Source organism: Pipistrellus hanaki, assembly GCF_964339955.1.
Source record: "Pipistrellus hanaki genome assembly, chromosome: 4".
In the NCBI taxonomy this organism is placed as follows: domain Eukaryota; kingdom Metazoa; phylum Chordata; class Mammalia; order Chiroptera; family Vespertilionidae; genus Pipistrellus; species Pipistrellus hanaki.
This window is the reverse complement of record NC_140506.1, coordinates 65477867-65499501: the sequence shown is the minus strand read 5'-3', so window position 1 is coordinate 65499501 and position 21635 is coordinate 65477867. Positions and strand designations below refer to the sequence as shown.

Sequence of the window (21635 nt, the reverse complement as noted above, 5' to 3'; positions counted from 1 at the left end):
TGGCCGTAATGGCCTGTGCCTGCTCTTGTTCACATGAGAATGGTCTCTTGTTAGAAAATAGCCTATTGCTTTTTCTCTGGGTCCCAATGCAGTGAAGGTCCAAAAAATTCCATCTCTTGAGCTGCATTGAAGAAAAGGGCTTCAAAGAGAGATGAGAGGAAATGCGCACTCTGACTAATCCCCACAGCTCTCTGGAGAGGCCAGGAGGGCAGTGATGTTCCAGTGGCCAAGGAAGGCCTCCTGCGGGCACATTCGAGCTGAAGAAGGAAGAGCAGGCGGTGGGCAGGCCAGACCTGCATTCAGGCCCGCTAGGCAGAGAGGGAAGGGAAAGGTGAGGGTGCTGAGGTGAGAGGGAGTGGGCTCCCTCCAGAGCAGAAGCCAAAGCCAGCATGTTGCATCCTGAGAGGTCAGGGGAGTCAGGCTGAGGCTGGGTCATGCCGGGCCTCAGGGCCAGAGTAGTCACAGTGGAACGGGGAGTTACCAGTTTAAGCTGGGGAGGGGCATGATGCGGTCTGTACTGGACAAAGATTATTGTTAAAGGGAGCTGAAGTGCATATCAAGAAACTCAAAACACTCCTAACCTTTGAAGTCCCAGTCCTGGGAATTTGATTTAGAAAGTGACCTGAAGTTGTGTTGAGCATCATCCAGTCCCCTGGGTTCCGGGGATGGCCCCCATTCTCTTTGGGGGAATCACACCATTCCCTCAAGCATTTCTTGTCCTTGGTGTAGGCTGACCCTATGGATAAGTTTGTGCCTAGCCTGGCCAACTCATTCATTAACTATTTTTTTAAAAAATACATATTTTATTGATTTTTTTACAGAGAGGAAGGAAGAGGGATAAAGAGTTAGAAACATCAATGAGAAACATCAATCAGCTGCCTCTTGCACACCCCCTACTGGGTACCTGCCACCAAGATACGTGCCCTTGACTAGAATCAAACCTGGGACCCTTCAGTCTGCAGGATAACGCTCTATCCACTGAGCCAAACCAGCCAGGGCTCATTCATTAACTCTTGATACATATTTACCGAGGGCTAAATAGAACTGCAGTGTCAGCCCTCATGGTTCCCAGGGGAGGAGACAAGTAATTCACATGTATGCCACATGAATATATAGCAGAGCATCAGGTGGTAATAAATCTATGAAGAGAAATGGAGCAGGCAGGAGGATAGAGAGTGTAGGGCAGACTGGTGAATTCAAGGAACAGCAAAAAGTCCATGTGTGCAGCGCCAGGGTGTGGGGAGTGAGGTGGGAGAGGGAGCAGGGTTGTCCTGTTGGCCAAGCAGAGAGAACATTCCCTCACCCTGACCTGGCGACTGGCTCAGGGATAGGTGTTTGACCCCAGGGGTGCTAGCGAGCCTCCATCGTGGGACTTCTGCTGGAAAATCCAGGAAAGAGCTGCTGTCTCTTCTGTGAGAACGTAAAGGAGCAGGTACGAGAAAAAAATCAGCAGCGAGGGAAGCTGGACAGAAAGATGGATGCCTGAAGACACAACTGAGTCCAGCAGCCTGAAGCCAATCTCCACCCTAATTTATTAGCCGTGCAGGCCAATACATTTCCTTTTTGGCTTAAGCCAGGGTGAATTATTTTTTGTGATTTGCAACCTCAAGTCTTTGTCCAATACAGCAATATTGAAAAGTTTTATGTAGAAAGATGTGAATTGCAGAATTATTTATGGTAGCAAAATACTGGAAGCAACTTGAATGTCCCCAAATGGTTATAAAACATACATCCCATAATAGAATACTATGCATTCATTAAGACCGATGCTACAGAACCTAGGAGTAACATGAGAAAATGGATGTTTTCCAGAAAAAGTAGAAATTCTGTATGCAGCATGATCTCACTTCTGTAAATATATACTCATAATGCAAATGCAACAACATGTAAATGGACAGAAATCAAATGCAAATGGTGGGATTTAAAAAAAAAAACACCTCTTACATTTATATTTTTTTCAGTCTTCCAATTTTTCTGTAGAGTGCATTTCTTTTTAATAATCATAAAAAGGAAACATTGAGCTTTTTCAAGGTAACCAACTGGAAACAAATGACCTCTTAGATATATAAAGTGTCTTGAATCTCAAAGGTCAGAGATCACGTAAGCAAGCCCCCACTGCCCACCAGGCATAGGGGCATGTACTTGATACCATTCCTGCCATCTGGTGTTTTCATTCATATGAGCCTAATGACGTCTCTCTAGCTACAAAGCAGAGAGTGGTTCATTTTCAAAGTGCTGAAATTCCAAGACCACTAGGGCACAGGTAGCAAATTGTCTGGCTGTCTGTTATACCAGAGGACCAATAAGCCCAGGACACACACACACACACACACACACAACCTGCTAGAAGCAGTTTATTTCTTGTCCCCTGAAAGGCAGGCCTTACACCAAACACAGCAGCAAACTGAAGACTATGAATGATTGCTTTGCAAAAGAATCTACGTTTTCCGCAAATGCGTTTGAAACAAGCAGGGCACTCTGAGACAGCAGGGCCGTCAGAAATACACATGTTGGAGCCAAGGGCCTGTATGAACTCAGAGGGAGAGTGCACCAGCCACAGCCACACCAGATGACTGCAGTTTAGTCTTGAATCACTTTCATAAACAATTTAAAACATCTTGGTACCCTTAGCCATGAGCTGTTTTATTCTACATGCTACTTAGCAATTTTCTGGATCGTTGAATAAGGACTTAGTGAAATGTATTCTTGGGTTGGATTAGTTAGAAGGACACTTTCAAAGTTATCGTCCACTCCATTTCTGATGAATTCTTAGGTTCTGAACAGCACTCACCAACCTCATTTGTTAGTTCAGCAGTTTTGAGTTACATAAAGACAAAAACATGGCAAGGGTTTTATAGCAGGAAAAGAATCTGTTTTTGTTTTCCAACATTCCTATAATTCAGACAGCAGAGGAAATCTTTGATCTGTAAGGCTTAGAAAGTCAAAGCCCCCTGAAGGCACTTTTTTTTTTTTTTAAAGAAAGAGTAAAAACAGTATTTGTAATGGAAAATGTTGTTGCTCTTAAGGACATAACGGCTTCTGCTTAGTTATAATTCATCTTGTGAATTTCAGATTTCAGCCAAGCGTTACGTCTTAGGTGCGATATAACATAACTTACTTGGAGATCGGCTTGTGTTCTGGTCATCTTAGCGCAGCGGTTCCCAGCGTGGGGCACACGCCCCACAGGAGGGCAGTTTGATTTTTAAGGGGGGCAATTGGAGGATGAGCTATCAACAGTGAATTTTTTGCATTTCTTATGGTTCTAGGGTCCTGACATACAATATATTTATGCATTTCAGTTCTCTATTATATGTTTGGAAACTTTATTTGCTATTTTTTCATATTATATTATTATTATTATTATTAATAATATATTTTATTGATTTTTTACAGAGAGGAAGGGAGAGAGATAGAGTTAGAAATGTCGATGAGAGAGAAACATCGACCAGCCACCTCTTGCACACCCCCTACCGGGGATGTGCCCGCAACCAATGTACATGCCCTTGACTAGAATCGAACCTGGGACCTTTCAGTCCGCTCTACCACTGAGCCAAACCGGTTTCGGCATTATATTATTATTTTTTAACAATTTCTTAGTAATTTCTTTCTCAGTACTTCAACTTTCCTTGCGTTCTTTTATTTTTCTCTTTCATGGATGCCATGTTCTTTGGAAGCTTGGTTAGACCAAGTTAATGACCTTTTAGGCTTTCTCCACATGAACAGGAGGTCATTTTTTTTTTTTTTTTGAATAATAAGAATTATATGTCACAGGAGGTGTGTGTGGGGGGGAGGGGGACATCAGGATTTTAGAGATGCTTAGGTGGGGCATGGCCCAAACATGGTTGGGAACCACTGATCTGGAGCAATGGAAAAATCAATGGCAATAATGCAGAATTAGTGACTAGTCACAAGAGTTCTGTCTGGGGGTGGGGGGAAGGCTATCTGACAAATGTTAAGAATCACACACAGTGCATCACAAGACCCACAAATAGAGTTTTATTTTCATCCCAAGTCGGTCAGAATGCTCAGAGTCACAAATTTGGAGAGTTTGGAAAGGGCTTAACATGCTGCCTACTTCTGAAGTTTTATGAGGAGTCATAGACATTTTCTCACCATTCGTTGTTTTAGAGGGTGTGGAGGGCTTTCTCCCTGAAGTACACCAGGCCTTTGAAAACAAGGTCAGGGTCGCCATCCAGCCTAGAGGGTAACTATTATGTCCTCTCCTTTGGGTGGCTGTCTCAATTTGAAATCTTGAACCTTTTTCTTCCAACCGGGACTTTAAAGCTAAGTTTGCTTCCTGGGCCTTTTGAGTTGCTGCAGAGACCAGAAAGTTCCAAGTCCTTCTCAGACTGCTTTGATGCTGGGGATCGAGAATAAGGTTCTGACAACTGGATGGACTTCTGTGGGATGTGGAGTGGAAGACAGAAGTAGGTGAACACCATCTTCCTGCTGCTGGGGCTACGGTTGCTGGAAGCAAGGCCATGGGTGTTGAGGCCATTGTGGAGTAGGTGGTGGCAGCTGGACCCCTTGTTCCAGTGCCCGGTCACTAGCTCCCAGGGCACCTAGCGGCTATGAGGCAGTTATGGCGCTAACAGTGACTTCCTAACCCGACATGCTGATCCTTGGATCGCAGCTACAGGGGAGGTTTTGACCTCAGCGGCTCCAGTAGCAGCCTTGTGCCTCCCTGAACTCCTGCTTAAGGCAAAAATTGTAGCTCCCCCGGCATGTGGGTACTGGCGCTTGCTGGAATGTTCTGGAATTTGTTGCTGGAGACCCAGCAGGCGTTCACCCTCCTCATTCTTTCAAAGATTCTATAAGTATTCAGTCCCTTATTATTTCATTCTGCTTAAAATACCTATTTTATTTCTATTTCCTGCAATGGAATAGGAAACTATATATCAAACATTTACATAAAATAAAAAGCAAAAGTCATTACTAAGAAAAAGGACATGGACAATAGTGCAGTGAAGGCCTGGGGAGGGGGCGGGATCAGAGTGAAGGGGAGTCAATGGGGGGAGGGGGGTGGATATCTGCAATACTTTCAACAATAAAGATAAATTAAAAATAAAATATTAATTCTCAAAAATTATTTCTTGAGAAGTATGCCACTAAAGATGCTTGGTATTTATTTTCTTAAATTATTACTATCTTGGTAAACCATAACTACTTAATGAGTATTTTTTGGCTTAATAGATGAGGTAATTAACCCTTACCTTGTCATCCTATATAATAAAAGCCTAATATGCTAAGTGTCCAGTCATCCATTCAACCAATCAAAGCGTAATATGCTAAGGCCGCTCAACTGCTCGATATGACATGCACTAACCACCAGGGGGCAGACGCTCCAACTGGTAGGTTAGCTTGCTACTGGAGTCTGGCAGATCGGGACTGAGCTAGACGGGCTGGACACACCCTGGAGCCAAAGTCCCTTCCCAGCTGGCCAATCTCCTGAGTCCCTCCCCAGCTCTGACAGTGCACTGGTGGGGTCCCTCAACCTATCCTGTGCCCTCTCACAATCTGGGACCCCTCGGAGGATGTCGAAAAGCCAGTTTTGGGCCAATCCCTCAGGCCAGGCCAAGGGACCTCACTGGTGCAGGAATTCGTGCACTGGACCTCTAGTATTAGACATAAATTTCTATGTGAATCCATGAGAAGTTGTGTGTGTATGTAAAGAGACAAGACACAATTTGTATTTCCAACAAAATATTAGGAGCAGAAGACAACTTCAAATATTTCTTGCTGTTTTTATTTAACTCAAAATAGCTAATAACAAAAACATTAAAAAAATACCTCCAACACTTGACCATTCAGTTATTTTTGGTTGGTGACATTGAGTAGTTCTTGCTTGTTCCTAATATGTGGTACCATATCTATCATAAACATATCTCTAAAAAGTTTGCATCAGGCTTTCAACTTGTATACTTATATCTTAATCAAGTAACATGATTCAGTAATTAGCTTTGAACCTAAATATTCTTCTCTCCCACACAGAAGCTTATTAAAATAATCATAAATAATTGAGCTATTAATTAGTTTTCAACGAAATGCCCAAATGACAGCACATACATACAGGCTGCACATATGCTTATATCCTTTACTACTCAAATTACGAATGTCCTCAAGGTGTACAGTAGAGTCCTAACATAGAGTCCTATCATAGACACATTTAACTTACATTTAATTCAAGACATGAGGTCAGCGAAAAAGGAAACAGTAAGAAAAATAACAGTAAATCCCATGGCAATACCACCTACTCAGTGAATGGACGCCCTGTGTAAACCAAGTGAGTGCTGTCAGTGTGGAGCGTCCCCTCGGTCACGGTCAGTGCCCATGCTGTCTCAGGGGACAAGCATCTTGCAGGGGTAGGTGTGACGCTAGTGTTTAAAGGTAGGTGTAGCCCCCAAACACACACCAACAATTTCCATTGGTCTTCGGTGGAAGCAGCAGTCCTTTCTCCCAACACTGGAGGAGAAAACGGCCATTGGAGATGTGAACGGATTTCCAACAGGATGCCTTCCCAAAGGGCTTTCATTTTACCTCACGTACTGACGTGAGATGCTAACCCCGGGGTATGACTCAACTCCACTGTCATGTCAATTAAAAACGCCATGATTTAAAAGCTGCCCTGACACTGTCAGCAGAATTTAATTTCCAGTTTAGCGCCTTCCTCACAGTCAGCAGTGTGCGTTTCTGTGATACCCTTCCGGTGCCCGCACTTCAGAACGTATCTATCCCTGGCCGAGGAAACCTCAGGATGAAAACATGAGAGTACGTCACAAAATCTGAACCAGGAAGTACCGGAGTTGATCAGCCTCAGTGCGACTCAGGATCAGCTTTTCAATTAGCAGACGGTCCGAGTGAGGCCGAGAGTCATGGGGCTCTGTCGCTCCGGGTGCTCCTGGCGATCCTCCCGGGCCCCCTGCTCCTGGGTCTCTAAATTGGCAGCTACAGTCTATGCTTTGAACGTGTGGCCTTGACCTCAGCATAGCCCTGGTTCCGTTTCTATTTTTAAAAGCACCATTCTAATGGAAATGTCCCTGCCCTGAGTGAAGCGGGGCCTGTGAATCTCACCACTAGCTAGAGCTGCTATGTCCTAGAGTTTGGGTTAATTTGGTAGGTGATCGATTTCCTCGACTATAACGTGGCAACGGACGTCAGCTTCTTCCGGCCCCCGCGGCAGGCTTTCTACCTGGGCTGCAGGTGAGGGTAGAAGATCCCGTGGAGAACTCCTTCGATGACCACGTTGGGGACATCTGCAAGACAAAAGGAAAACTGCTTTTCTCGTGCGCATCTGTGCAACGCCACCGCGTTCTGCAGAAGTCCACCAGGGAAGGCCGGCCGTGGCTTGGGAATCTGCAGCGCCGAGCAGTTTGGCTTCCAAAGGGCCATCCGTCATGCGGCTCCGGCCCGGCACCGCTTCAGCGGGGCACCCGGCGCTGCGGGGATGCGCGGCCAGATTTGTAGCTTATTGATTTAAGGGATGTTCTAACGGCTAATGCGGCTGGGCCCCAGCTCTTTATCTGAATGTTTTCTTCCAAGGAAGATGGATTACACTGGCAATTCAATTTCTAACAAAATCTCAATATACTTGAAGGAATTCCAAGATTTCTACTGGGAATACTTCGCTGCAGTTTTTCCACCGTGGTTTACAGCGGCTAGTGCAAGCAGTCTTTGGTGTGCCTGTTCTATGTGCTAGCTTTTAGGGAGCAGGAGGAGGGGGGCCAGTTGTCTACATTTAAGGGCACATTTCCGACAAAAGCCATCCTGGCAAGCGTGAGAAATTGGCTGCATTTTTACAGGAGATACACAGGACACCCACAGCCGTGCGGTGTGCCGTACCATGTTCCGGTTATCAGGGTGGGTAACATACGAGCACATCATTTGGACAAGGGAACCGATCTATCACACGGCTCAGAGTGTTTTCTGAACTTCCATCTGCACAGCATTGCATCCGGGATTTATACTAAAGCCAACCACTTGAAGTAAGTACAGGTATAAGGAAATTAAGTGGTCCAATACTTCAAGACACACACACACACAAATAACGCTTTCATGTATGAATCCAATGTGAAACCACTTAGGAGAGTCAGACCTCCTCGGGGAGGGTGGCGAGGCTCCTGGAGGAGAGGGCTGGGAAGAGGGAGCGAAGCAGGTGGAAAGTCTGGGCAGAAGGGACAAGGCCTAGGGAAGCCCAGGGCAGCAGGAGGAGCAGTGAGGAGGCCTGAGGACCTGAGGGCGGGGCTGGGGAGGCATTTCAAGAATAGAATGGAATTCAGGCTTTCTCTGAAGCTACCCAAGGATTTTAAGCAGAGTGAGACACCACTGAATCATGTTTTGAAACGATGACTCTGGCTGCCACTCAGAGACTGGCTTGGAGCAAGATCCAAGTGGTGATGTATTCGATATGGCCAGTGAGGGATTTCACTATAGTGCCTACCTGGTAGGTTGTTGTAAAAACTGATGGGTGAAGCGAAGTACTGGGACCTGAGCTTGGCACATGGTCAGTACCAGTTTCACTACAATGTACCAGGCGCTGGCTAAGTGCTTGGAATATAGGTAAACAGCCGTCCCCACCCATGGCAATGGAATCCCTGAGGGGGAAGGAGGAGCACAGTTGAGGCTAACTCCTCAAGATATCCAGTGCGGCCGGAGGGTGTGAGGGGACGTGAGCCAGGGCCAGCTCACAGAGGGCCCCGTAACCACGGTGAGAGTGTGGAGCTCACAAGAGAGGGTTGGGGCGGAAATAAGTAGGGTGACTCAGCTGTCTACACATGGTAATCAAGGCCACAAGCAAGGAGATTATTTGAAAGAATGTGCCATGAGATGAGGGAAGGGTCTATGACAGCCTTCAGGTGAAAAGTGGGCAAGCTCAGGGAAGGGGACGTTTGAAGGAGGAGAAAGGGCTAAAGCTGACAAGAGGTCAAGTAGCAGGAGGCTGAATAATGTCCCCAGAGCCCAGTTGGGATGGCTCAGTGGCTGAACCAGGAGGTTATGGTTTGATTCCTGGTCAGGGCACATGCCCAAGTTGTGGGCTGTGTGGGGCGTCCAGGAGGCAACTGATCAATGATTCTCTCTCATCATTGATGTTTCTATCTCTCTTCCTTTCTGAAATCAATAAAAATATATTTTTAAAAAGAAAAAAAATGTCCATACAGCTTAGCCACACTGCAGTCACTGGGAGCCTTGGCAAGAGTTGTTTAAATTCCCCAGAAAAGTAGGAACAAAGGCTGAAAACATGTGCTACAAGAATCACATCTGATTATCAGCATTTATAAAAGGATAATGTTAAATGGTTAGAACTTTAAAGACAGACCCTCCTCTAATTTTGTGAGGGTCGGTATATCTGTCAAGGAATGTCCACATTCGTACCTACATCCTCTGGAAGAGTAGCCTTAACATTAATGTGATGCAAGCACAATTTATCTTTAAATGAAATGCTAAAGATTGGCAAGACTATCATTAGTATAATATTTTTAGAAGAACAGGAATCTGATTTTGAAATTGGATTGGCCAACATTCCATGAAAATAGGTCTTGCTCGGCGAGCGCATTTACCAAATAATTGCCAGACGGGGGCAGGAAAACAAGAGCACTGCGGCCAGCATCCCTTACCGGCTCACTGTTTACTCCAGACCTGGTCCCATCCTGCCCACCAAACCTGTGCACTTTACTTCCTCTCAAACAAGAATCCCTTTCTGTGCAAGTCATTCAGCCCTACCAACGTTCTAGCAATGACACATACTTCCTACTCTTTCTAACTCCTGACATTTGCCCCCTGATGTCCTTTCCCGGAAAGTTCCTCCCATTCTTCACTGTTAAGCCAGGTGCATAGTGCATGGTGTTTAATAAGCTAGTGAACTGGATTTAGGGGTTATAAACTATCTACCCTCTTCCATAAAACATCCTGGCTGTTCTAGTCCACTCTCTACACTTCCACAGGAATTCCAGTCAAATGCATAAAATAACTGAGTATAAATAATTCCTGCAAAAAAGCACTTGTGAAATCATTTTCAAAAGATAATAAGAATCTATATATATATAAAAGCTTAAGCTACCATTTGACAGTTCGAATGGTAGCTATGACGCACACTGACTACCAGGGGGCAGGCACTCTGACAAGTGGGTTAGCTTGCTGCTGGGGTCCGGCCTATCTGGACTGGGCGACATGGGCTGGACACACCTTGGAGCCCTCTCACAGGCCCTTCCTGGGCCCCAATCATGCACCAGTGAGGTCCCTCGGCTTGCCTGCATTTCAGGACCCCTGGGGAGAGGTCAGAGAGCTGCAGGCCAGGCCAAGGGACCTCATCAGTGCACGAATCTATGCACAGGGCCTCTAGTACTTAATAAAACATTGCCCGTTTGAATCTAATAAATTTGAAGATTTGTTAAATATAACATTTTGTTAATATACTATCAACTGCTATGTGTATTGTTAAACATGGAAAGCAAATGCTGAAGAAAGGCAATTACTGCTATGAGACCATCTTCTTACACAGCAAAAGTAGATCTCTCTTGTCAGGGCACTAGGAATGGTCCCTTGACATAGCAGGGCTGCATCCTGGCCAGCCTTCTTTAAACGACAGCTAAGTGGGCGGTCTGAGTACACGCTCCTCTGCTACACAGCATAGTCCCCTCGCTCTTACTCTGGATATGATTTTATTGTTATAATGTAGGAATGGTTTCAAAAATTTATCTATTGCTATTTAGTTACTCTCAGAGACAAAGGTTAAAAACTCACTTTCTGCAAAGAACACAGAGGGAGAAATTAGGCAACAAAGGGTTCACCCATCAGCCATGTGAGGCTAGGCACGGTGGTGCCGCGCTGAGCCCTAATCTTCTCATTAGCCAGTGATGACACCTGCCCTGCCTTTCCCATAAGGTGGTTCAGGAAACGAAATAACGTCTGTGGATGTTCTCATCAAGAGGTACACAACAAAACACTCTGAGAGGGACCGAGAAACGTCAATTTCTTGGCATAAAGAAAGGGCTCAGGCTAACATATTGGTTACAATTATACTTAAATGATTCATTATATTTAACTACGCAACTTTAAAAATACATATTCAGCCATTGAAGGCAGCAAATACCTTTCCCCCTTATTCCTCTCATTCAAAATGGCCTGGTAAAAGAGAGAAAGACAAATTATATTTCCTCCTGAAAGCCTTGCCCCAATTAAAATTCTGAATGTCTCTTACACCAAGAGCACTGGTTTATTGGCAGATTATTAAGCCTCGGACCAATGTCACTCCCTTAGACCTGTATTAAAAACGTGGTTTATGTGGTGCAGGGTCAGATCAGTAAAGAGCTGTTAGCAGATGACAGGTTTGATTACCGCTGGCTGCAGGCAAGACGTATGGATCCCGGAGGAACAGCAGCACCGGCTGGTGGGACAGTTTGCTGGAAAGGTCAAGAACAGGCATGTCAGCATCAGAGGACGACGGTAAACAGAAAACACTACAAACTAGCTTTGAGGGGATCAAACTGCTGTACCGGGACATCTCAAGGTTTAAGTATCTAGCAGTACGGGCGAGGAACAGCCAGCAGGGGTAGAGGGAACAGACCCGTGCGGCATGCTTCTTCCCTACATTTCTTTGTGGAATTTGAAGCAGATGGACAACCCAGACAATAAATCATTGCTGAGAAGTGTGGGTGGGTTTTTTTTTTTTAATCTAGTAGTATGATTATTGGTAAGAATAGCTACTTATTATTTGCATGTAACAATGGAGGGCTCCGATTCCGTCACTCCTGGATGGAACTGGTAACTTCCTGACCTTCCTATCAAATGTTTATCATCTCAAAATCAATTTCCGAACAAAGAAAATTATGACTTGAAACACTTATACCATGGTAACACCTAACAAAACCATGGTCCTTTCCTGGATTTATATTACATAACTCCTAACTGACTACTATTAGTTCTTACCTTGACTCTTCAGATTCTGTTTCCTCAAAAGACCTAAACATTTTTTTAAAGAAAAGAAAAAGACCATATAAGTCAGGTCAGGGTTGATGCCAACAAAGGAAAAAAACAGTCAGTATTCCTAAAGCTCTAAGTCGGGAGGCCTTTTGAGAAGAGACTCAGGTGTTTCCATGAAGTCACCTCATGGCTGATACATCGTTCTAAGGAACCTTAAGACTGCAATATTCAATTTTCCTGAAGATCACTTAACAATCCTATGGTTTTACTTCTGGATTTATAAAATGGAGAAAAGATCTCACTCATCCCCAAGATCTCCTCTTAATAACACACAACAGTATATGGACCTCAAACCTGAGTAAACACATGCAAGTTGGAGCAGGATACCCAGACCAGGCATCCTGCTTGGTGAGCCAGGGAATAACTGGGTGGGAAGTGGCCCTGAGTAAACACTACCGGCAAGGGGGCTGGGACCGGTATCTGGCTTAACAGGACTCAGGGTGTGGTTCTCGGGAATGTCTTGTAGGTAGTGTGGGTCCTTCAGGCAGGTCTGGAGGCGGTGAGAAAATGGATAACGCCATCTTCCCTCTTGGAGGTTCAGAGTCCAAGGTGATGTGTCAGGGATGCTGCTGATGACTTTAGGTGACTAGCTCAACATAGGTGCATATCAAGTCAGGCGCCCAGTGCTGGGCGGGTAGCTTAATTTTGAGTTAACTCTTCAGAAGAACTCTTCCAAGTGGCTGATGAGGTCAAATGCCTGGTTCCTTGGTAGATGGGGTCAGGGTTTACAGCCCCACTTAGAAGTTCCCGAGGGAGAGGCAGGAGAGTGGGGAGAGAGAGCTAGAAGGCCAGGCCCTGTCAGCTTCCAGGAGAGAGATCTCAGGAAGCTACTTACTCCCTGTGTTTCCATTTGCTCAACTCGAAAATAAGGGCAGCTGTGTAAATTGATCTTTAAGGCCATTTATAACTTTGAAATAATAAATGTGCCAAGAAGATACAGGCTTTGCTCAAGTGTGCACAAACAAACATATTAGTCCCTAAATAGAATATCTAGATTCACAATTTCCATCATGTACCATAGCTCTATGTAGTAGCATAATTTAACAAATCAGGTCCTTAAATCTAATCCTGAGTTACTGGCCACAATCTGGGGAAGGCTCAGGAGAAATTCCTTTGACTACAAGTAGGGGGCGAGCAAGAGTGCTGTCCCAGGCCAAAGGATGGGTGTGGCCAGGCTGCCCCTGCTGTGGGATATTTGTCAGGCCAATAAGTGATTGACGAGTAACATAAAATACATGTCCAATAAGTAAACAGCAATGCTTACCCACAACTCTCCACCTTTGGTAGAGATGGCAAGTGCCGTATGTTTAGGAAATCAAGAAACAGTTTGGGAAGTTCTTCGTTTTCTAAAATGACAGCCTGTGAAAGCAGAAGGCAGATTTAGAAAGTTTGCTAGGCAATCAATCAAATAAACTATTTCAAAAAGTCATAACCATCCATCAAAGTTCTTACCAGCATCGTTCCTCACCATCAATAGGCGGTGTGGTCCCGCCAAGAATTTCACACGAATTCAGACCCACACATGCACTACTCAATGTCAGCACGTGCTCCTTTTTCCCCTATTCTTTCACCCAAACAGGATTTACAAAGCATCTGCTATTCAGATGTTAAGAGGGCAACACAGTGGGATTCCAGGTAAATATAGTTCCTGCCTTTGAGGGGATTCTAGTCCAGAGTGAGCATTTAAAAAACCTAGGAACATAACAATACTGCCATCCTATGTACCTCAGACTTTCCTTCCTGAGTGTTAAGATGGTCTAGGGCACATGTGTCAAACACAAGGCCCGCGGGCCAAATCCAGCCCGCCAGGCCTTGCAATGTGGCCCGCACCGCGCTGTCATCACTGCACTCCGCTGTCAGTTTATGACATTGTCAGTTTATGACTGTTCAGTAAACCATTCAGCCCGCGATTTAGGCTGGATTTTAGATTTTGGCCCCTTCTCTGATTGAGTTCGACACCCCTAGTCTAGGGTGTGTGCGTGTGTGCACACGCTTACATGTTCATGTGCTACAAGAGACCACTACTATTTAGGAAATACTAGACATGACTTTTTTTTTTTTTAAATAGCTATCACCGGTTTCAACAATAGGATCAACTAACATTTATTGTTATTTGGACAGTTCCACTTAAAGCGTAACAGCTTTACCACTAAGTGTAAATCAGCCTATATGATGAACAAATCCACAGAGTTGTTCCATTTATAGAGCTCTGCTAAAGAGCATAACCATGTCTGTTCTCAGGTACCCAAAGTATGCAATTTCAAGGAGAAATTTAGTGGACAACTGTAAAGTACATTCTCATACATATCTATTTTTAAGAGTCGGCCAAGCGTTCCAACTGACTGCATATTTGCCACTCCCTCCTTTTTTGCAAAGATCATGGAAAAAGCATCAATAAATGAAATTAATCTCTGAAATTAATATAACTATTTTCAAGGATCATTTTCATAATTTGCCACGGGTCATTTTCACAATGTACCAAGGCTGTTTTTCCCCCAACAAGTTGTTTAAAGAACAATGAGAATAATGGTGAAATACCATTCACATAGCTGATCAGGAACAGCTCTGCAGGGTGATGCATATGGTACATAACATGACAAAAGAAGGTCAAATGATGTGTGTCTTGTGTGTGTATATATATATATATAATTTCACATATTGTTTTTTGCTATAATTCACATAGTGAGCTACTCCATTTTGTACAGTTCCGGAATACTGTTACCCAGTTCAGACATTTGAATAGAGTGAACAACTATATAGGTTGCCCGCCCTAGCAGTCTGACCTCTGTACCAGTGCTCAACCCTCCTGCTGTTCAGTCCCTGGAAAGGGGTCATCTCAGTCCTGTCTGAGGCTGTTATTAGTCCTTACACAGCCCATTGTGCCCGCTGAAGATTAAGGAATAAACAAGAAACAAAAAGAAAGATACTTGAGGGTCATACTTTATCTATTAAATAAACAAATTGCATCTATTCTATTAGGCACTGGGCCTCTAGTTAAATTATAAAACAAATTGCATCTATTCTATTAGGTAATGAGTACAACAGTCCAGTAGAGTATGGGCTAGTAGAGAAAATTAGTGACAAACAAATAGACAACTCACATAACCTAAACTTCCTTAGACTATAGGGACATGTAAGTGAAAAACTCTACCACTCTTCAAATATTGTCCCATCTACCCATCCACCTGCCCACCCACCGTCCATCCATTTACCCACCCATCCTCCCATTCTAAATGCTGACTCTTTTCTTTATTATAAAAGTAGAAAAAGGAAACATTCATAAAATAGAGAAAAAATATTCCTCTATCCAGAGGCATACTTTCATTACTATTTTAGTTGATTTCCTTCAAATCATTTGACCTTCATCTGAATTTTTATCTACCTGACGAAATTTTGGGCTATCCAAAAGGTCATTATTTCAGTGCCCAGAACTCTAGGTTCCAGGCACCATCATACAAACGAAGCTCCAAGGCTTTTTTTTTTTTTTTCCATAACATGAGTTACAATGATTATCTACTTGTTTCTAGATATCAGGTTAAGAGAATAACATAATATGTGTTTGAGTAAAAAAAGCTTAATGTTGTAACAAATAAAACCCAAGCAATAATTTTAATTATGTGTACAAGTGGTAGCTTTCAGATTAAAAAAATGGGGAGGGGGCCTGTAACATTCTTATCTCCACCCCCACCTTTTAAAATAAATTAAATCAATAACAAGTGTGGGACACTTTTAATGACCTGAACTACTTAATTTCCAGGATCTTTGGACATGTCATCCATCACTGTAGTATGGAGGAAGACATCTCTTGAGTGTTCAGGGGGTTACTTTGGTTTTATTAATGCAAGATTTAGGGAATTTTAACAAGGTGAATTGTTTATTTGCCTTGACAGATTGGCTTACAATGCACTGGCTACATCTCCAGCATGATCATTAATGACAAAAGACAGGCAAAAAGCTGTTTACACTGCAACACCAGGACGGGAATGAATCCTGCTCAGCCTCCCCAAACAGAGTATTCCAAACAGATGATAGCATTGTTTTAGGTAATATATACTGTTTTGTTTTTGTTTTTTAAAAAGAAATATAGAAACCTCTAGCAATTTGTGAGCATTTCTGTTGAATGTTCACTTGATATGCTCATATAATATTTTCCACAAAGCAATGGCCAATATGGATTTCAGGATTTACAATTATCAACTAAGTGGCATTGAGGGGTTAGTTAAGCACTCAGTTGCATGGTAAGAGTATTCTTAAATTTTGCTAAGAAGATTTGTAAGAAAATAATCCATAAGCCCAAGCAGAGATATAGTATAATACAGGAGAACGTACCTAATGTAATACGATATATGTAAGTGAATGACTGTCATGAATTGGTAGAGACATGCAAAAGGGGTTCAACAAAACTTTTTGGTTTATAAACACAAGAGCGCATCCGCGAGATACCCAACAGTGAAGTGGGGCTCACATTGTCCATTTACATCTTCAGTTTCTTTAAAAGCTTTTGCTCAAGGAGAATCATTTCCTCTAGAAGCTGCACCCCAGGGCCATCCCACATGTTTGGGACCACAGTCTGGGCTAAATCACCCAACTTTATTCAGTAGATAAGCTCTTAGTTAAAAATAAATAAATAAATTTTATATATATAATTGTTCAATATCTAATCTTATTTCCCCATTGTTTTAGCTTGCTTCTCTTTATTTGTGATTTATCTTCAATGGCCAGTCATGTTCATTCTTTAGAGAGGCAGTGTTGTGTAGTAGGAAGCTTAAAAGCAAGACCTGGGCTCAAATACTTCCTCTACTTAGAGGGTTATTGGGAGGATTGGATGATGTCTCCAAGAGTCTCTGGCACATAATTAACATTCAATAAATGCTAATTTGTTTCCTTTGACTCTTTTTGTTGTCTCAATTGCCACCAACCTATTTTATCGGGTTTGGAAGTTTGGATTATTGTCCATCTAGCAATCAGGGCTCCTTGCCCTCAATGACTCATGAATCCCTTTGAAAACTGGATGAGAGCTGAGGATCTTGCTTGCTGAGAAGGACACATACATCTGTAATTGTGCTGACAGTGCCAGAGGTTCCCAGGCCCGACAGCCCAGCCCAGGACCCCTGCTGTTAGCTTCCCCATGGTCTGGGGCCTGCAGCATTGCTGGGTGGGCGCGCCTGCCAGTGCCCCAAGGATGGCTGCCTTCTTGCTCACTTTCCTCCTCCTTTGTCCACGAGAACCCACTGGAGTGTGTGTCCTGCTATTAGAACTCGTGAGCGCTTTCAGCTCTGAGCTGTGGTGGAAAATACCTGTCTACCAGGGAGGCTATCCTGGTGAAGGATTCTTTCTGAAAGTCCAAAATCTATTGCTGCACCAAATTTCTAAAGTAGTTCACATCCATGGGTTCTGAGTCTTCTGTATGTAACTCCACACTTCAACCATCTGTGGTGTGAAGGGTCCCCAAAGTTAGCCAAACATGCAGGAGAATATGCTTTCAATTCGATTACTGCAGAGTCAGAGTATGGCTGCGGGGCTCAGGAACTGCCCATGCTAGTAGTACTACCCCTGCTATTATGGCTGAGGGGCTCTGGTACTATCCCTGCATTTTGAACTGCTGAGCAGTGATGGGTCCCAGACTGGGGCTACCTAATTGTTTTATAATTTAACTAGAGGCCCAGTGCACAAATTTGTGCACCAGTGGGGTCCCTTGACCTTGCTTGCAGGATCGGGCCAACACCAGCTCTCCAACATCCCCCAAGGGGTCCCAGATTGTGAGAGGGCACAGGCCAGGCTGAGGGACCCCACCAGTGCATGATCAGGGCCGAGGGAGGTTAGCCAGCTGGGGAGGGGCTGCAGGAGGGCTTTAAGGCATTGTCCAACCATCTTGCTCAGTCCCGATGAGCAGCAAGCTAACCTACCGGTCGAAGCATCTGCCCCCTGGTGGTCAGTGCACATCATAGAGAGCAGTTGAGCGTCCTTAGCATATCATTAGCATATTATGCTTTGATTGGTTGAATGGACGACTGGATGACTGGGCACTTAGCATATTAGGCTTTTATTATATAGGATTAAATTTTTTTTGTTAATCCTCACCAGAGGATATTTCTTTCATTGTTTTTACAGAGAATAACATCCATGTGAGAGAAACACATCGATTGGTTGCTTCCTGCACACTCCCTGATCAGGGTGGGGATCGAGCCTACAACTGAGGTAAGTACCCTTGACAGGAACCCAACCCACGACCCTCAGTCTGAGGGCCGACACTCTAATCACTGAGCAACCTGGCCAGGGTATAATTCTTTAGCTAACAACTGGAGGCAGAGTTCTGACATTGCAAGCTGGGACACATGGCCGGGCATCTAATGTATGCAATGAAACATCAGCATTCAAAAAATGAACGTGACAAGTTGAAGAAAAAGTTGAAACTATATCTCATCAAATTAAAATTTACTGGTGTAATACTGAGGAGCTGTTTCGGTACAAGTGGAAACGGAACTGAGCGACCCCTACCCTCTGCTGAAGGCAGCACGCTCTTCGTCCAGAGGAGGAGGTCACCCAGAGGGGCGCCAAGCGGGGAATGAGGCAGGGAGGGCCCAGGGGGTAGGTGGTCTTTATGTTAAGTAACCGTTCTGTTAAGGAGGGTGATGGTTTTCAAAGCTGCGGGAAGAAGAAAGTACTGTCCAAACCAGCGGAGAAGTCTTCTCTAACTGGAACACGTGCAGTAAAACAAAGCAAATTGGCACGTGCATGGGAAGAACAGGCATTCTAAGAGCTGCTAAGCATCCTGGGCGTGGAATGTTGTTAGTTGCTCTGTCAGACACATGCAGCCTGCAGGTGCTAGAGAATGACCGGAAAAACTCACTAAAGAAATTCCTGTGTGTGTATACACACACATATATACACATATATGTATATGTATATATATGTGTATACACACACATACACACACACACATATATAAAATTCTTCACATAATGTTACTCATTTTCAGAAGAATACATGACTCTTTTTAAAACAAACAGATATTCCTTTAGTAATACCATTCTAGAAATATGGTGGGGGGGTGGGGGAGGAAATCTCATGCTCTGCAAAAATATTTACCAAAAAAAATATTTCCAGAATTGAACAGAAAAACAATTGCATTGCTACCAGTTTCTCTTGCAAGCTCAATGTTTACGCCAGGAGAAATGCCTCTTATTGACGAGGTGCAATTATCATCATGTAGCACAAATCACAAAACCCCAATTTTTCCACCTTATCAGCTTTATAAAATCACGTTCCCAAAGGATCCCATTGATTAGTTGCACATGCTCTTTCTGTGACATCCCAAACACTTAATTGTCAGTTATCTTTTCTTCTCCGGTAAGTAAAATGCGCTCACAAAATTACGGGGGGACTTGTTCTGCCTTAACCTTCCGGAGGTGCCATCATGCAGCGGAAAACACCGGGAAAATATCACAGGACAAAGCCGTCCGCCAGGGGAGACGTATAAACACCGTAATGATTTCCCACGAGTTTCCATTTTAGAAAATTGTCACTGCGGCGAGCATACACGGTGACACATCTCCACCGAGGACACGGGGAAATCGAACGCTGGCATTCTCGTTAGATCCAAACCTACCCAGCAGCCAATTATAACGGGAGCGGAACATCCTTATTGAAAACTTGGACACGGCCACTTGGCTAACCTTCCGAGATCGCTGCGCAGAGATGTGCTGTCTTCACGGATTTGATCCTCTTATTCTCCTTTCAAAAGATTTTTTTAAAAAAACCACATACAAACAAACCCACATTTCTTCCCCTTGTCTATCAAGGTTTGTTATCAACAGCAGGGAAGCGCTCTGTCACAGAAGCCAGGGAACTCATCAAAGGCGGGAGGTTTCCCTGAGTCTTGCAGGCCCTTTTCCTATCCCATCTAGTTTAATTTGAAACGGCCGATTGCTGGGGTGATGAAGTTCATGACGGCTTTTCCTTGCCTCGCCAGGAAAGATGCTTCATAGCGCACCGACTTCGGAGGTGCAGCGAGAGCAAGGAGGGAGAAAAATCGATACTCCTCACTGCGGTGAGTGGGCTGCGGGGTCCGCGTCCCCCGGGACGGAAACTTGCCAGCGCACAAGGCTCTGCCGTCCTCAGTCTTCGCTTACCCGCACCCGCCACTTGCTCACAAGTTCACAAAAGGAGCTGCGGTAAGGTGATCAAAGGACCGCTTTTAAAAAGCCAGCCAGTAAATACACCTACAAAGGCTCATGACCTCCTCAAACCTAAAAATCAGATGTGGCTTCTGAAGACCCCACTGCACTGCGCAGGCTTAATAAGAGAGACTGCCCAGAAAGGAACTCACTACAGACTGATTCATTTGCCTCTCAGCATAACCATTATGGTTTGTCTCAGTTTCGGTTCTTAAAAGGGTATTTCTTGGATCACATGATCTTACACATCTAGAGGAAATAATGAACAACATAAACTGATGAACAAAAACAGACCCAGAGAAAGAGAAGCAGCGATCAGACTCTCAAACCTCAGAGGGAAAGTAGGGGAGGGTGGGGGTAAGGGGGAGAGATCAACCAAAGGACTTGTATGCATGCATATGGGCCTAGCCAGTGGCCATGGACAACAGGGGGGTGGGGGCATATGTAGGGAGGGGTTTGGGATGGGAATGGGGGGATAAGGACAATTATGTGAGACCATAATCAATAAAATTAAAAAATTAAATAAAATGAGAGACTGTCCCCCGGATGTGTCTGCTCCATGCCTGGAAAAACTGTATTGCTTATAGAATTCCAACAGACATCTGTTGTGGTCTCACAGGCCTTTATTGACTGTCGTGCAAGAGATCCGGGGATCCACACCCAACGCTGGATGTTGACGAGGGCCCATTTGACATGGTCAAGTCTCTATGAAAAGAAATAATGTAATTTCCCTTCAGAACAATTGGAAAGAGGAAACAGCATTTGTGATCCGATGGCAAAAAAGGCAGAACTAACCATGGGACAATAGAAAGCGTCAAAACCAACCATCATTTGAGCTATTTTAGTGTCAAAAATTGTGTTCTGGAATATTTATTCCTATAAAATGCTTATTTCACACCTACGAGGTACAACCACTGGCTCGATGGCTGGCAAAACAAACGTGATCCCGCCCTCCCAGGCCTTCTAGTCTCGTGGGGAAGATGGTCAGTGTCCAAATAGTCACAGCGACGAATGTGAGCTTACAACCTGACACAAGTACCTTACAGGGGAGTAGGCTGCTGATTAAAAGGTTAGTAACAGCTGAAACTGGTTTGGCTCAGTGGTAGAGCGTTGGTCTGTGGACTGAAAGGTCCCAGGTTTGATTCTGGTCAAGGGCATGTGCGTTGGTTGAGGGCACATCCCCAGTAGGGGGTGTGCAGGAAGCGGCTGGTTGATGTTTCTCTCTAATCGACGTTTCTAGCTCTCTATAACTCTCCCTTCCTCTCTGTAAAAAATCAATAAAATATATATATTTTAAATAAATAAATAAATAAATAAATAAAAATAAAAGGTTAGTAACAAAGCACCTCATTAACCTGTGGGGTGAAGGAAAGCTTCCCCAGGAAGGCAGTCCTGCAGCCGGGAGATGACGGAACAAACAGGATTAGAGGAGTGGGATATTTCCGACACAAAGCACAGCCTGGTCAAAGGCCTGTGGAGGGT

At 44.2% G+C, this 21635-nt stretch overlaps 1 protein-coding gene across 1 annotated transcript in view; it reads right to left on the bottom strand.

Annotated features, from left to right (window-relative positions):
• Positions 1 to 5724: 5724 nt before the first annotated feature.
• Positions 5725 to 21635, bottom strand: part of SNX24 (sorting nexin 24) — a 120419-nt gene continuing 104508 nt past the window's right edge. Inside the window, exons 4-7 of the mRNA XM_084881385.1 lie at positions 13241 to 13335; positions 11923 to 11955; positions 11332 to 11396; positions 5725 to 7253 (exon numbers count right to left, since the gene is read on the bottom strand). Coding sequence (XP_084737511.1) covers positions 7186 to 7253; positions 11332 to 11396; positions 11923 to 11955; positions 13241 to 13335 — 261 coding nt within the window. The 3' untranslated portion in view covers positions 5725 to 7185. The remainder of the gene's footprint in view (positions 7254 to 11331; positions 11397 to 11922; positions 11956 to 13240; positions 13336 to 21635) is intronic.